General features: G+C 39.6%; 1 protein-coding gene across 1 annotated transcript in view; it reads left to right on the top strand.

Moving 5' to 3' along the window:
- The first annotated feature begins 892 nt into the window (after window positions 1–892).
- The window catches only part of RFTN1 (raftlin, lipid raft linker 1), an 83,477-nt gene continuing 66,693 nt past the window's right edge, over window positions 893–17,676 (top strand). Inside the window, exon 1 of the mRNA XM_010585909.1 lies at window positions 893–1,037. Coding sequence (XP_010584211.1) covers window positions 893–1,037 — 145 coding nt within the window. The remainder of the gene's footprint in view (window positions 1,038–17,676) is intronic.

Raw genomic sequence — 17,676 nt, 5'->3', positions numbered from 1 at the left:
GTGCCTAGCTGGTGTGTCTTTATCTTTTCATACTCACTGCTGGTTGAAATAATTTGCCTCAGTCCAACCAGTGTTGTTGAAGAGGAAAGAGAGGATTTGGATCATCTGAGTATTTTCACAGAGCAATTCTTCCATCCTTTCATACTCAGATGAGCCATAATATGCAGGATATTGAGAAACATTTACTGTGTAGCAGAAATGGTTGTAAGGAGTAATGCTTTAAAATGTTGTGGGCTGGCAGCTTATTAAAGAGAACTAGATTTATCTAGTCCAGTTCTGTGGCCATGTGCCTCTTCTGATTTGAAGATGGCTTCTATAAAGTGCCACTATTTCTGGTGGTTTACCTGAAAAAATGAGGTGGAAGGAAGTGAGGTAGTCTTCTAAATGCTGGTAGTTCTCTGCAAACCTGCTTTTTCTATTGAATTACAAGTCTAGATATTAATTTGAGTGTTACAGAGATCTGTGTAAAAGATAATACTATCTGCTCTCATAGTAACTGCATGTATAGAAATTGTTATTAAGTTGTCAACCCTTATATTAGCAAGTTATTTTGCATTTTCAGCCCCTTTTTATAATGGAAAATGTGTCTTCCAGAGTATACTATTGAATAAATTTGAAAGATGCAAAATACATGCATTAAACTGTCAATTTTCCAATAAAATAATAGCATGCCTGAAGGTTGGTATGAGTAGTATATACTTCAGTTACTATCTGAGCATTTATTTAATTACACTATTTCATATAGTTTGTAGGTAGCTTGTATTTAAAAACTAAAAATCACCATAATGCAGTAGTGTGGTGCATGAAACCAGAAAGAAAAAAACAGAAGGAAAGGTGTTGATACATTTTCTCTTTTCCCTTTCCCTGCCTCCTTGTATCAGGAGCTGCTGAAATGGGTTGTGGATTGAACAAACTAGAGAAGCATGATGAAAAACGACCTGGTAATATCTATTCAACTTTGAAGAGGCCACAGGTAGAAACCAAGATAGATGTTTGCTATGAATATCAATTCCTGGACTTCACGACACTAAATGATAGTAAGTACACAATGTTTTTCTTTAGATTTTTTTTCTATTCAAATTAACATGTTAATTGCTCCATAATGTTTTTTGAATAGTAGTTAGTTTTTAAAATGTCTTTGGTTTCTTTAAGTAAATGCCTTCAGTCATAATGCTTATGTGCAGAGATCTGATTGAGAATTTTCTGTAAATTTTTAACCTTAGAGCTAGTTATAGGCTATCAGATTTTAGGTTCCTTTACCCCCCTACTTTTTTCTTTGTGTGTGTGTTACTTTAATATGGATGATTGTTTCCTTAATTTGCATTTTATCCAAGTTTCGTATGGTAAAGCAATTCGGGTCTGCCAGGTTATATACTTTACTGCTCTCTTTTCTTACTCCCCTTCTGCTCCCTGTGCTCCCTCAGGAGTATTTTGAGAGGTTGAAGTTAGTGTTTTCAGTTTTGCTAACATAGCTTACATAACTCCTACATGGTTACAAATACTTAGAGGTGCACCCATGGGGGTGGAAACAGGGTAGTGGGAGACACTGAAGACCTAATGCATCAAAGGGGTGAAGGTCTACATGCAATTTTTACCTTTGTTGTTTTTTTTCTGTTTGAAATAGTCTTGCTTTTAATTCACATGACAATCCACAGATATTCCATTTCTTTCCTTCCTGATTGACATCAAGCATCTCTGCCAGTATTGCTCACACCATCGCCTGTGCCCTCTTTCACTTCAAAATTAGCCTGTTCTCCAAGCAATTACTCCTCACACCATTTGGAAATCTGAAGCTTGAGCAGAAGGCTGGGACCTGCTTCTTGCTATATATAAAACAACACAGTACCAAAATCTGTTACAGCTAGTTGGCAGGATGCCAGCTAGAGCCTCTATGCTTTTGCCCTGCGGTGTGCTGCTGCTTCTCTTGTTTTGCAAGTCAGGTCAAAGGAAAAGCCAAAGTGGTATGTGTCTCACTGTGTGAGACAAAGAGCTGCTGGTACGTCGCTTGATGTGACGCCTCTAGTGCAGTTCAGTATGTTCATCCCAGAGTAATATGAATTTGTTGTTTTTTAAAATTTGCTGCAAGTGAACTTGAACTTGGAAAAAGGTGGAGGATTGGAATAGGCAGTTGGACAGGAGTGCATTTTTTTATGCAATGTGGGAGCTAAGAAGTTTTGTCTTCACAGACTTTTCTTAGTGCCTATCTCCCACACTCATGGATTCTTATGTTTTTCGTTACACTGACTGGGATGCACTGCAGTTATTGAGAGCACCAAACAAATGAGAGGAATTTTTTTCATGTTTATGTATTGCAGTTGTTTCTATGTTTATGTATTTTTATTTTGAAGTGAACTGTTTATGTCCTTTGATAGTTTGACAGCTTTTACTGAGATAAGCTGTACATTGTGTCATTAGTGAAAATGAATTAGTATTGAGGACACACTTCTGTGGGCTATTCTGGGATGCTCATCACTGTTTTGTCTGACTACCTCACAAGCTTTAGCGTGTGCATTCTCCCGATACCTCATGAGTCTCGTCTTTGTCACTGTATGGAGGAAGAATCAGTACATGCGATAGCAATGTGACTTGCCTCAGGCACATAGGATGTCTGGCACAGAGCAAAAAATTAAACCCAGACTTTCCAAGTCTGATTAAATGGATGGGTTTGTTGTAAAGCATACTTGTACGTTTTTCTTACTCATCATAGATTGCTTTATTATGATTTTAGGAGGCATGGTTTTAAGGAGACTGTAATTGAAGTACTTTTATCAAATTCTTTGGCTCGCCAAAGAGTGTAAGCTATCCAGCTCCCATTGAGTTCTGCTTTGGCATGTTGTATCCCCATCACTCCAGTCTCTGAAGATGCCAGGCAGATGGGGAGGGGATGGAGCTGTTCTTCCTGCTTTTTTCCTTAGTATCACTCACAAATATGTGCTCTCAGGATTGGCAGGGCAGCAGCTTGTGGTTATGCAGCTCCCTCCCTATTCATGTCATTGGCTGTATAAAGGCTCACATTGCATTACCTAGTGTTACGACATTCCAGGTTTTTTCTCAATGGTGACAGCATCGCTGGTTCATTTATATTTTTGCTCAGAAATAACCTCTGCAGAAACCAGAGTTAATGATGAGTGTTTCAGCTATGCCTGTGTGGATTCAGAGGCTTCTAAAAATTAAATCCTCACAGCCATGTAAAAAGAACATTTGGATTTGAAGTCTGTCTTCTGTGAATCTACTTTAGCCCTTTCAGTGTGTATATACATCCTGACATTTTTTTCACAGGTTTTCTGCTTCATTAGTTTTTTAGAATAAACCATGCTAAATTATGAGTGGTTGCAGAGTGCTTTATTGTATCCTTATTCTAGGCCTCATTTACAACATTAGTGAGCCTTGCTCTGAAGACAGGTACTCATTTTTCTCTGGGGCTTTTCTATAATGTTTACCGCTCTGGTAACTGTATCTCTCATGAGCATTTAATCTTAATAGTAAGAAGGATGTCATTATCTCCATGTTGCAAGTGGGAGCTAATACACAGATTACTGCCAGAAGTTTTCCAAGTTCTTAGCATTACTTCATGTGTTCCAAAAGCAGCTCTTGTTGACTTTAGATGTAAAGGTGGATGCTGGTCATATTTGCAGTTTGGTACTGCATGTATTCTCAAATCTGATATCCAGATAATCAGAGATCACTTCCAGAATGTGGTCTGCGTTTTAACTGCAGTATCACAGGCAGCTAGGTGGGCCTAAGTTTTCTGCAGGTATGTGTGGGGAGATATTGCTCCCCTCTCTCACCTTCTGTCAGCTCTGTGAATTGATTTAACTCACGGATCTGGCAGAAGGCTATGCAGTCTTTTTGTTTGGTTATCCTCTGCCAGATCAATGTCTTGTGGAAGGGTCTGAAGATGCTGGAGCTGGTAGATGTGGTGGGAGTGTGCAGTCAGGAAAAGAAATAGGACCTTCTTTAAATCAGCTCACACTGTTATGAACTCATTCCCTTAGCATCACTCTGTTGAAAACAGGGATAAAATACTGTCCTGCTGGTCATTTCTCTGCTATGTTAGCCAGAAACTTACCTTTGCTTGCTTGCTGTCTTTGGTTACTGTTTACCTTCTGACATAGGCAGCTGAAGGAATGTAAAGAAATGCGCTCCTTTATTACACATTTTTACTCATTTCTGAACTTGAGCCTTGCTCTGCACTGATGCAGATGTCCAATGGAAAATAGTGTTTGATCACTTATTTAAGTACTGTATAAATAATGCATAGATGCAAAAGACAGAATTAAGGTTGCAAGTGTAAACTTCATTCTGACATTTCCCAATGTTACAGGGTTGACGTACTTGGAAGTAAAGTGTCTAGAGAGAGATTTCCCACGCTTTCAAGGAAAGCAGGCTATGAAGAACCCATCAGTTTCCATTGTGTGCCACAACACTGGTAATCTGCATGGTTCTTCAGAATTAAAATGGTTAGATTTGCCACTGTCCTTTACTTCTTGAGCAAGTGTGATAATTGATAGTAGTGAAGGGTTATCATCTAGTGTAGATTGGCACTTGAGGAATAAGGAGCACTTTGCTAAGGCATTTGAAAACCTTGAGGTGGATATGCTCATTTTGACTTGTTGGCTCTATAATGTCTGCTTATTAGCCTTACTTACCTTTCTTGTTTCTGCTAAGGTGGCCTCTTCCAAGAAATTGCAGTCTGTCTTCGGTGTTGTCCCTTGACAGTGTCATCTTTTGTTCTGTTCTTTAGTCATCTGTACTATCCAAAGCTTGTGGGCTGCTGCTCTCCCTCAGGTGAAATCACACCAGATTTCACCCAAATTAAATTGATAAAATCATCACATAATTGTCAAAAAGACATTAATAGGTTTGTAAATGGGATGGCTCATTGCTGGGTCAGCAAAGTGCCAGAGGAGGTGTAGAGGAAGAGCAGGTTCTTCCCCCTGTCAGCAGCAGTGAGCTACTAGGTTACCCCAACTATAACATGTAGCTTCATTCCTGGTGTGCTCATCCAGCTCCTGAACTCTACCCACATCACTGTCATCTTGTAAGGCTCATTCCTTCACTGAGTCAGGCTCATCTGTCACTGTACAGTCCAGTCCTGCGTCATCTCCATCTTCATCTGGTTTCTTCTGACAAGTTTCTACCCCTGGTCGTTTCTTCTGCTGTTGCCCCAAGTGATTCTGTCTCAGAGACCTGCCACTACCAATGGTGGCGTGCAATGGGTGCAGGTAATGCCTTGGAGAGGGTGTACACTTTAACAACTTACTCTCAAGAGCTTTATCTGCAGTTGGAATGTTCTTCTAGCCCTCTGCTGGCTAATCCTCACTTCAGAGTTGCTCAGTTGGTTGCCTTCTCACTGACTTTGAGACAATACTAATGCTAAGTGGCAATGATTGAATTTTATAACAATAAAAAATTTGAGGAAAGTAAAAGGCAGTAGCATTAGATCAGTGTTGCAGCAAACCTTTTGCTACAAAGCTGGAAGAGACAAATTAGGGTCTATGTGTATGTATTTCAGGCCTTTACTGGAAAAATACCTGAAAAGATTATATCACCTGCCCAAAAGTAAAAAAATTGTTGTTTATTTGCATCCTTCTCCATAATAAATAAAAGGAGCTGAATAACGATCACCTTGTATCTCTCTTATCTCCAAGTTTTATTGGAAATAAGAGGTAAACGGTGAGTGAACCCAAGAAGGACATGCGCTGACAAATGGAATAGCCTTAATTTAAAGCAACCATGTTTTCAACAGTGACTCCATGGTTTGTTTTGTTTTGTTATTTTGTTTGAAAGAGAAATATTTGAATAATCTGCATTCCTTCCCTGCTCTTATCTGATCTACTGATTTTGGAAAACTTCACTTGCAATGACAGGTTTTACAGAAACTGAGCCCTCCCTCTTCATCCTCCTTCTACCTCTTCAGTTATGATGACCTTCTGAGGGAAACCGAGAATCTGATAGTTATTTACCTCTTCCCTTCTCCTCAGAATAGTGTAGAGTTTTTTGGTATGTAGGGGATTTTTTTTTTTACTGACTTGATTGGATCTTTTTTTGCTTGCTTTACATTCCTATAGTAATTCATTGGCCTGATGAGTTACGACAGGTTTTGGCCTTGAATAAAGTGGCATGAAACATATGCTAGCCATGTGATGAGAATGAAATGGGGGTATAAATTTTTTTAAATGGGGAAAGGCTATACTCTGAACAAGCCGTTTGTGCTACAAAACCACTAAAATCCAGATGTTTTGACTGACGGAATGAAAAATAGCAATACTTCAGATGTCCCAAAGAAGTTCATAAGTTATAAAGTGAATACAAGCGCATATGGTTTTTATCCTTGCAGTCAAGAATTTGTCTCTTTAGCAAAAAAATTCAAAATTAAGAAAATTATTTAAAAATTGAAGTTATTAGTTACATTCCAGCATTTCCACTGTATTTTTTTCTTGAGTATTGTAAGTGTTGCTGTTTAAGGACAATGTATTTTACCAGGACAATACTCGTAATATAACAAATTTACTACACACATAAAACCTTCTGATTTGAGGCATTTTTTATATGTATGTGTATGTATATTTATGTGTATGCATATATATATATATATATATAAAAGATTTGAAAGTATATCTATCTTTCAAGTTCTGACAAGCTTCTGGATACTATACGATAATGTTTTGGAACCAGTTATGCTGCTCAAAAAACATTTATTGCAGTCTTATTAAAACTGCTATGGCTGGGCTTTTGATTAATTTTTATTGCTTTTTTTCTAATACAAGACACAAATAATGTGTTAATGAACCTTTATAAAAGACATAGTTATTATATTACAATCAATAGTTAAAGAAACATTTCAGTATGGACATATTCTTAATTTGGGATTAAATTTCCATTGTGTATAGCCTTAAATTAGTAAAAAACCCTCAGTTTTCCCCTCAGAGGGGGGGAAAGAGGAAGTCTAATTGGAACTTGGAAGTGTCATGCACTGGAAAGTGTGCAAGTTGAGGGTAGAGAAGGTATTTTTTCTTTAGAATATGTATGCATTTTTTACCAGGAAATTCTGTTTGCTACAGAATGCAATACTTGTTGTTGACTTTGGTGCTTACCGTCTCTTCCTATTGGTAATTTGTATATTACATTAAGCAGTTATTTGTGCCTGGCTTCTGCTTTCTGTTTCTCTTCACCATTTGCTAAAAGAAAAAAACCCCAAACATCGAAACCAAACACCCCCCCCTCCTTCTCTGAGCAAGTGGCTGTACATCTGAAAAAAGAACAAACCCTGCAACCCTGCATTTGCAGGTGTTATTATTTGATTTAAGACTAGTAAAAGCAATTGTTTCCCCATCGGTGAAGTTATTTAATTTCCTGTTTTCATTTCTGTAAGCAATAGAACATAAATGAAGTTAGCATTCGAGTTTTGTACTTGAAGATGACCAGATCTGTTACCACCATTTTGTCCTCAGGAGTGATGAAATAAAATTAGCACGGCAAAATATTGTTAGGTTATTGATGTGATGTGATAGCTTGAACCAGACTGTGTATAGATGGTCTACAACAGACTAAAACATTTCTTCAGGGGAGATTAATATGTAACAGGTTCAGAGCACTGAGATGATGAGCAGAAGAGACCAATGGATTACTTCTCTGTAGCCCAGATTCTGCTAATGCTTCCCCTTCGTTTAAGCTTTGTCCATGTGCATATCCCATTCAACTTAGTTTGATTATATGCACATGATAAAAGGAATTGAAATAAGGGGTTTGCTGGATCTGGGCTTCAGTCCTCTCTGTTAATGCAAACGTGAAGAAATGAAATTTTTTGGCTTCTCTCGGTATTCTCTTTCAAGTGAATTACAGTCTGTAGTAATATGTAACCCTTCAGGACTTGCCACTGTAAGTCGCAGCAAAATGAAACGTTCATGTGGTAGTAGTTTATAAAACTTACTTGTGTGTCTAGGAAACTTGCAATTTGACATAGAAGGAGCATTCCATATGTTAGTAGTTTAATAAATGCAATAAATTACATCATAAATGTAATTGGTTTAAAGAATTGTTAGGAATAATTTGAACTTTTTTACCATGGTTGCCTTTTTAATAAGGATAACTCAAGTAAAATCTGTTAGACATAGTCTAGTTTCTAAATAGAAGCTTCGCTTTCCATAATTATTATATCTAGTTCCTTGTTATGGTAGACTGTATGCACACATTCTTTCTTCTATATGTTTAAGCATATCTGTATCTGTACATCAATAATGTGTGTAATACATACATGTATGTATTCTATATGCATTTATATTATTGAGAGGGTAACTCATGAGGATATGAACATTCAGTCTTTTACATTTTGCTTTATAGCTACACTTAATTGTACTACAACAGAAAGTACAAAGAGTTTTATCTAAAGTCCTGTGATGACTCTGACAGAAATGGGAATAAGACCTGGGCAGTCCAGTGCTCTGGCGCCTAGATTGTGGCCTTCAAAGCACCCTTCTTACTGAATCTAAAGCAAGAAGCTGGTTAATATTATGAATTAAATTTCCTAGCCCATATCTTAACAGTTACATACCTGCAAAAGATCTGTACCTTTCATGTACTTTCAAATGGAAAAAAAAATATGCTGGTATTGCCTGTCTTCTCAAGATGCAACTGAACTGTGCCACTGCTATGTTGTCTTAGAATGATACATTACAGGCTAGGTGAAAGCTTAGATACAATATGGTATGTGTATCAGAAGTCTCAAATATGTTAAAGAGCACACGTATTATGTGCTTTGGAACTGTATTTTCAACTTGTTGTTGAAAACATAGTATTCTTTTAGATGCTTTTATGGAATCTCACCCCAAATACATCTAGCAATGTAATAGCCACTTTTTCTACGTGGATTTTGCATATGTAGTTGGGCAGTGGGTATGTGCCAATGAAAAATGGACTAGGGAGGGAAGGAACATCTGCAGGATGTTTTCTATTTATGCATGTTCCACACTGTGAAAAAATACAGGTGCTGCAATAGTCATGTTTGTGCTACCTTTCCTAGTCTGTACCCATTCTTAGACTGAAGAATGTGTAGCTGTAATACTCCATTCTAAGCACGCAGTCATTGATTATATCTACTGTGTTAGCTGAAGATTCTTATTAATGTAGTTATTGAATTCTTGCAAGAGATGCATACTGTACATCACACATACATGAATGTTGTAATTCACTCGCATCATGGAAAAATAGTTACAGATCTGTCTAAAAAGAGCTCTGAACTTCCAAGAAACTTTTTCTTTCTATCAGCAACTCAGGAATTGCACATGATCTTTCTGAGCGGCCCTGTCTTTTCCTTTGCCTCTGGCTTTGCACATTTTTCCAATCTGTATGTGGTTTTCATCCTCCTGATGCTGTTCAAGAGCCAAGGAGCTGGACTTCGCAGTCTGCAAGGCTGGAGACAGGCATTTCTGAGGGAATGGTGAAATTCTTTGAGCCACAGGGGCCCAATCCTGTTTTCTCAGAAACAAAACTTCCCCTGTGCTTAACTGGAACCAGAGATCACACAGTGGCTTGTAACTTTGAATAATAAATGCCTCATGGTTTTATTATAGGAGTTATCTCTGTAGTAATCTGCTTAGTCTTCTTATGACTTGTTACTACAAATTCCTTAACATCAGCCAGATAAAAGTTGATATACAAAATCTATGCAATATTTAATGGAGTTCTTAATCATTTATACATAAGTGGTGGTGTTTGGCTAAAATCTCATGCAAATGAAAGGTTTAGAAATGGTTAATCCTGAGTGGAGGATAGCCCCTTTGAGAGACAACAGGAATTGTTGGTGTGAGCTGCTCTTGACTGTGAAAAGTCACTTTTCTTAATCATACTGAAAAGAAAACACTGAGTAGATGTACCTTGATTGTGCGGGATTTTTTCTGTTTGCATTTCTTTTTCTATCTTCCTACATGAAGAATAAAGAGTCTCTATTGTGATGGAAACAGTTGGACATTTAGCTATTTCACATAACCTATAGCAGTGTCTTGGTGGGTCAGACCCAAGGGTCTGTGTAGCTCAGCGCTGGCTGGTGTCAGGCTGTGCTTATCTTAAGCCAGTAGTGGGGTGCAAGAGGAGTAGACAGTCAGGTTGGAGCAGTTGCTTCTGGTGAGTTTACGCTGCATTAAATGCATTTTGAGGGTTTTACTTTGGACGCAAAATTCGTGTCGTCTTCTGTACTGAACATCCCACTGCATTTGTTTCAAAGCAGCCTGAAGGAAAGGTACCTGAAAAGTGTTTGCTTTTTGGCTTGCAAGCCCTTCTGGGGGCCACTCTAGGAGGTGCCATTTTGTCCCAATGTCTGTCTCATGCAGATGACTGTAGTTTGTCATTGCCTTTGCCAGTGACACTTGTAAAGAGATTTCACGTGCAGAAACAAGTCTAATTTCTGTTCTATTTCTGCCGGATCTGTTTTCTCTTCCTGTTTTTTCATACATGCTACCATTGTACCTACTGCCTCACAACTTCTCCTGACTTTTTTGCCACTGGCAAAACCCACGAGCGTCCTCCTGTAGCTGTGGCAGCTACTGTGTTGAGCACGCTCCAGACGAGCTGACTCCCTCCTGTTCCCTCCCTACTTTTGTATGAGGAGGAAGGTGTGGACTGTGCTTTACTTCCTTGAGTTTTCACTCTTCTGTGTGCAGTGCCCTAACATCCACTGGAGGGTACTGTGGGTGTGGGGCACAAGGTTGGACTGGTAGGGCTGGTGGTTGCCTCTCTGCACTGATGGTGTGGTGGATTGGAACTTGCTGCTGTTACAAGCTACTGCCATGACTTTGCCATCACTGGATGAAATTTTGGGAGTCCAAACCTGCTCTCACAGGTGTAGCTGTTGCCCTATGGAGTCCCATGACTGCAGTACCAATTGGTCAGTGGCTAACTGGTTTGGGGAGGGAGGGCAAATTTGCAGTGGGTAAAGTCATGGTCGAGGTCTGCAATGCCACCCTCCAAACACTGTTCCAAAGACTGCCCTTGCAGAGAGGCACAGCAAAGCTGAGTGAATCTCCTCACTTCTAGACACTATTTACCTGGTGGCATTTGACCATTTATCCCTTTTAGGTGGGCATAGTTACTTTGTCTCTTCCCTGTCTCTCGATGCCCATTTTGACTTTATCTTCCTCTCAGCAGATGCCTTTGGCTGCTGGCTCAATGGCCCTCAGGAAACCTAACAGACTTAGGACTGAGTCGTTTGCTAAGGAAAAGCAGAGCTGAAAAGTAGCAGCAGCACACCATGCAGGAAAAGGGAGAGGTGAGGGTAAATCTTGGGCCCTGCTCTTCCAAGAAGTGACAAAGGAGGGAGAACTGACAAAGGGAAGAGTGATAAAGTCTATCTTTCTGCTCCCCTGGCTTGGAGAGGAGAGACTTTTAAGGACAAGGAAGGGGAGTAGTACAGGCTGATAAAGTCCTGCAGTATGGAAATCAGCTCTCCCCTATTCTCAACAATGAAACATGCATCTCTCCCTGGGAAGCATCTGTTCCTTCCCTGCTTTTCCTTTCAGCTTGCAGAGGAAATGGCCTGCCAGTCCTGTTCCTAGGCTTTTGGCTGAAGCACCCTGTTTAGAGCAGGACCGTGCCCTGTCAGCTGCTTGATAGGCTGTCAGCACTCAGCTGACATGTCAGCTCATATGAAGCTCCAAAGGGTCTTCATAGCCAGAATCCTTCAATCCTAGAAACTGCCTCCACGTTCTTTCCCACAAAAAATGCAGCAATCAAGATGTTTGTCAGCCTTGTGATGAGCTATAACATCCCTAGCCTGGGCTCCCTGCCATAGCTTTCCTGCTGCTGCACCCCAGAAAATGTGGGTGCTTTAGGCTTCTTCTCTGAAAAAGTGGAGTGGAAGGCACAGCTGCAGCTAAAGAGCAGTGGATCAGAAAAAGAGTTCAAGCAACACCTTTGCCAGCTTTATTCTCAGAGAAGACCAACATGGCCCAAAAGTTATAAGGAAGTGAAAAGCAAAGGAGGGATAGTGGGATCTGGAACTTCTGGAGCAGGGACAAAGATAGGTAAAAAGGATGATGGGGTGCTGATATGGCCTGCACCAGAAACATTCCCCAGTGGACCAACATGTCCAGAGGATTAACTGGAGGAAAAACTAGACAGCAGAACCCAGCTTGGGCATCTGGCACTGCACCTACAGTCATGGGGAGAGCATGAGAGGTATGCACCCTGTCTGCAGGCTCCATGCTAAAATGGGGAATTAAAGCAAGTCTGTACCCAACATCCTTCCATTGAATAACTAACACACACATGCATGTGCAGGCACCCCCCCCACCCCCAATACAAAGTGACTCATCCATGCTGTGGGCTCTCTGTGGAGGATCACACACACAGCTGAGAGGAGTTCCAGGAGCAGGACCATGTTGCTGCTGCCGCTCCCCTAAGGAAGTATGTGACCAGGTGACTTTTCACAAGTGCAGAAGGGAAGGGAAGGGGATTGCCCCAACAGTCTCGGCCACCCATTGCTATGTCTTCCAGAGAGGCAGAACCACCCTGGACTGGACCTGTGCTGTTGTAGGTCATGGGCATGGAGACTCCAAACATTTTGTGTAGTGCCATTGTTGTGATGTCAGCTGCTGTCTTCCCCTGTGTTTGGACAGGGAAGGGGCTTCATAGCAGCATCTCTCTGTGTCTGGAAGCCTAAGAGGGCTGTGTTACTGTGACACTTCATATGCTCTGCTCACTTTGTTGCCAGGATAGATGTTGGCACTCATGCACGATGGGAAGAGGAGATGAGGTCTTCAGAAAGGAAGGGGCATCAACAGAAAGTAGAGCAGATAAAATAGGGAAAGGAGGAGCTGAACACACAAACAGAAAAACCTTGAGGGTGATGGGTGATAGTAAAAATGGAGGGACAGATATCATTTGACTTGTTAAGCAGGAAGAGAAGAAGTGGCATTGCATGAGTTTTCAGTGTTTTGGGAGCTTTCCATTACCAGAGGGATGCCTTTTTGTTGTGTTGATATCAATGAAGCCCGGCAGGGACTGCGGCTGTCATTCTGACAAGATCTGCTATCGAGTTCTGCCTGAATAACACCCATGGTATTGTGCATGGGCAGGCACATGGTCTTCTTGTACTGAAGAAGACAACTTACATTTCTGGATTCAGGTCCATTTTGGGTCTTTCATGACAACTTGTTTTGTTTTTTCAATCTGAAAGTGACGTGAAAAACCTCCCCTGAGTGTGTTAGACTTATTTCATTACTGAACAGGGAAAGGTTACTTTAAACCTTAAAATGCTATCATTTCTAGGAAAGATCAGCATTTGATTTAAATTTTGTCTGAAGAATAACCTGAGAACATTTAGGTAGTTTAAATCTATCATGTCTATTGTGCATGGAAAGTGCAGGATTTCTCATTTTCTTTGCCCAGTTCTGTAAATAGGTAGAATTGTTTCTTTAGCAACAAGCATAATTGTGACTGCAATTTGAATTAAGGTTATGAATATTGTACTCAACAAAATCATGTAGTTTGCAAACCTTAATGGTTGTGTCTCAAATGTTAACTGTTCTTCAGGTTAGTCATCCTATGGCATTTGCATGGATTTTGCGTACGAATGTCTGACCTGCATTTTCTTTACCTTTACTTCGTATAGAGGCATTGATCCTACGTCTGTGATAGTGCATCATCTACATGAGACCTTTGTTTCTGTTTTGTTTTTCAGTGCTTGTGTGTATGTGCACAGGTGGTAGGTAGCCTAATAAGTGTTCTGTCTGTACAACATGTAAATGTACTGCCAAGCAAACATCTGAAATTGCGCCTGACATAATGCACCTTTTTGCATTAGGCCTCAGTTTAGTGCTGCATTGCTAGTCTTGCTTCCAGTTCCCAAGCTAGCTCCTTTGGCACTTGTTCAGGTATCCTGGCAAAACACTGGCACGTGTTGTATATTTTTGCCCTGTATCTTAAACACTAAACACAAGTCTCAGTGACTTGGTTTCGTCTTATTGCAGTCATACAAATATGTGATATCCTGGACTTATGAGGAGTCCAGGTGACATAATTACTGCATGAAATTGCAACTTGCTCTCTGTGATATAACTTGCACACCCAGCAAACTCTTGGTTTGTGTGCAGTCATGCTTTTGCAGATGATTTGTTACTTTTGACACACTGTGCTATATGATAAACTTAGGATCAGCAGCAGTGTCAGGGGGTTTCCCAGATATGAGGTGGCATATGAGAAATTTCAGCTGAGTCCGATGCTTACTCAGCTGCTGTAGCTAAGTGGTATGACTCTTACTGGTAAATAGTAACGCATGCATTGTGATAAGGTCTTGTACAGGAATGGCAAGTTTAAGGCTTTCCAGCCAATTGGTTTTTGCAAAACCTGCTTATTTCATATAAATGGAGCTGAAATCATAAAGAACTCTCAGCTTCCTTCCTTTCCTTCTCCTCCCAAATAATCATCCTCTCAACTTGAGACTTGCAGTGATTAGCTACAGATTCTTCTTGAAAGAAATAGTCCTTTCAAGGGGAAGAGAATCTCATTAAGCCTTTGCTGTGAGCTGCAGCTCTTGATCAACACACGGAAGACAAGCTTGACAGTCATCAGGTGAGTTAAGAACTGCAAAAATATTGCCTGCCTCTGTTTAACAGTCATCAGTTGAAAGAGTTCATCTCAGTCTGAGAATACAGAGGCTTTTGTGTACTATGTGGCACATAAAAAATTAAAAACACCAAGGATGTGAGAAGTCCTAAAGATGCCATGCGTTTCCAAATGAATTGATAAAAGGCCTTAAATCTGAAAGAGAATTAAGTATGAGGTTTACAAATAAATAGATGGAATTTTGAGAAAGTTAGAGATAGGTAAGACATGGTTACTGGTGAAATATATATAAACAGCAGTCCACTACTGTAGTTCCTCGGTTGCTAAGCCCTCTATTGGTGTTCTTTTGTTTCCTGAATTTCTTAATAACAACTGATACAAGAATTGACAAATAGTGCCAAATTGCATGGGTTAATACACTAGCAATTATTGTACAGATTATTAGTAAGCAAAAAAAATTAGCATCTACTTTTATCTCAAATCACAAAACAAAGGAACAAAAAGAGAGTGACAGAATAAATGGTCTTTTGTTAAGTTATTGTCTCATAAAGTTTGGAACTGTGTCAGAATTGCTTTTTTGTTTTGTTTTGTTTTTGTTGTTTATTTACTTAGGAATGCTCAGCTCAGATGCAGCATCTGTCTTTCTCTGCAGTCCTTCTTCTACCCGATTTTTCCAGCTGGGTTGAATGCGTTGATGAAGCCTTTCAAATGATCAAATAGATAAAATTGTACATATTCTGTGGGATTATTTTCATTGTTCTTCACCACATGTTCACTGAATATATGAACAAGTTTTTTGTTTTTTCAAGCTGCACTCTTGCACTACTTGTAGGCTTTGTTGTTTGTTTAGGTTTTTTATTATTGTATATTTTGGGGAAAAATTGGTTTGCTCATCAACAGATACTTCCAGGGAACCCTTGCAGAACCATTGGTGAAAACTCAGGCTATTTTATCAGTGATATTTCATTATTAGCCAGTAGTAGGTCTGACCCTTCTTGACCTAAAAGGACTTAGAAATGATTGTCTGTTTTGCAGAATACACTTAGGAATGGAGAGAAGTGAAAGTGTCTTGAACGTGGGTTGTCATATGATTACAAGTTAGAGCCATGTGAGGCTGCTTGTGACCTCTCTTTGGGTTGCATTATTAGGAACAGTGAGAAAACAGTATTAGCCAAGGCATAGAGGCACAGTGCTTTGCATGCATTCACATGTTTTGCTCCTGAGGTATTGCCTGTGCTAGCAGTGGCTGACAAGAGTAATAGTGAACAGTTCTGTTGTTGTACTCTGGCTGTGAACATTCATTGTCATAGACCAGTGTGCCACCTATAAAGTTTATTTTCTATTCTTTGTAAAGGGAACTGAGAAATTGACCTGCTTATTTGCTTCTGTATTTTATTATTTAATCAGTAAGAATGTGCATTTGTGAAACTGATTTTTTGATGTCACTAACCCGAAAAGGATCCTATCCAGGGGGTAAGGAAAGTCTTAGATCTTAAGATTGTCTGCATAATGCTTTTTAATTACCACCTTCATACCATGAAAGAATTCTGTCCCTGTTGGACAGGGCATCTGTTACATCCTTATTGCATATACTTACTACTTTGGGATTAGATTATAATAACTTCATTAACTCATTCTTTGGCAGCTTTGAAGGTAAGGTGTCTCTGCTTCTTCTGCCTTTTCATTTCCACTAAATGTTTTAGATGCAGCACTTTCTCTGACGGAACTACACTGAGAAATAAAGGTAAAATGATGCCTTCTCATAAGCATATGGAGAAATACTCTGCTACTCTTTGCAAACAAAATAGCAACAACAACCATTTTATTGCAAAATAATAAAAAAAATTGTTATAATTTAGCTTTGGTCGTTCCATTCTAATGATGCATGAATTTGTGGCCATTTTCCCATGACCCATATTAAACAATAGATTTGCATGCTATCAGTATTACTGTGTGGGAATTCTTCACTTGAAAACAGAAACTGGCCACATTTTTCTGAAACGAGGGAGTAGGAGTTCAAATTCTGGAGAGTGACAGGAAAATTTGCTCTAAGCAAAAAAAAGCAGGGGTTTTTTGCCAAGAAAAACTTTTTTCTTTAGTAAATCCATCACCCATGCGCTAGCAGACTTGCTTAAAAAAACAAAACAGTACTTTTGGGAAGTGCTTTGTTAACTTTTAACAGCCTTTTCCACTACTCTTTGGCTTTCTATCAAGTGTTCTTGCCAAGTTGAAGTGATGTGGTGTATTTGGCAGTGACATACTTCTTTTAGGTGCCAGTGGTGAACTATTGCTTGCTAGTAGTTTTCAGTATTCTGTGAAAGCCTTATTGCTGTTAAATATGCCGTTAGAGGTGTTACAGAAGGCAATATCCCATAATACCTTTTGCAGGATTTTCTTTTCAGGTCCTTATTTTTGAAGGATTTTTTTTTCAGAGGGTTTGAAGGTGGTAGTGCACTGGGTTTTTCTGTTTTGTTTCTGAACCAGTTTCCTAGGGAAACGAGAGTTAAAAAAGGCTCACAGTCTGCCTGTCTCATTCCTCCAAATAATTCTAACTGCACAATTTCAAACCAATTTTCTAGAAAATTTTAAAGACAATTGGGCTGCTCCTAATTTTGTGGAAGCTGGCAGTTGGGTAGAGGACAGAGACCTGTATTGATCAGTGAAAAAGGTGAGGAGAACCAAGCCATGCACACTCTCGGTGACAGCTTGCTGGCCAGCAAACCAGTGCATCGCTCCAACATAGCCACAGAATCACTGTTTCTCATCCATTTGAGGAATCCAAGGGGTGGGAAGAAAAGAGAAGGGAAATTTGAGGCTAGGAGCAGTGAGGTTGGAGAACAAAAGCCTCATTAGTGGGAATTACTCTTCATTAGCTACGCTAATGGAAAAAAACTTGAGTAGGAATTTGTATAATAGCACTACATACAGTGATACAGGTAGAAAAAGTCAGCCAAAAGTGTTTTATCTAGTACTGAGTTGAATCAGATCTTTAACCACCTTTGTGTACCAATAGAGTTGGCAAATCCAATAATGTATTGATTGCAAAGTAGGTCCTCTTTGGTATAGCTGTAACTCTCCATTACCTCATTTTTGAAGGATGAAATTGCCTAATTCGTT

The sequence above is a fragment of the Haliaeetus leucocephalus genome, unplaced genomic scaffold (genome assembly GCF_000737465.1).
Source record: "Haliaeetus leucocephalus isolate CR32 unplaced genomic scaffold, Haliaeetus_leucocephalus-4.0 Scaffold135, whole genome shotgun sequence".
In the NCBI taxonomy this organism is placed as follows: Eukaryota; Metazoa; Chordata; class Aves; order Accipitriformes; family Accipitridae; genus Haliaeetus; species Haliaeetus leucocephalus.
The sequence above is the reverse complement of the archived record's forward strand: the minus strand, read 5'-3'. Positions and strand labels throughout refer to the sequence as shown.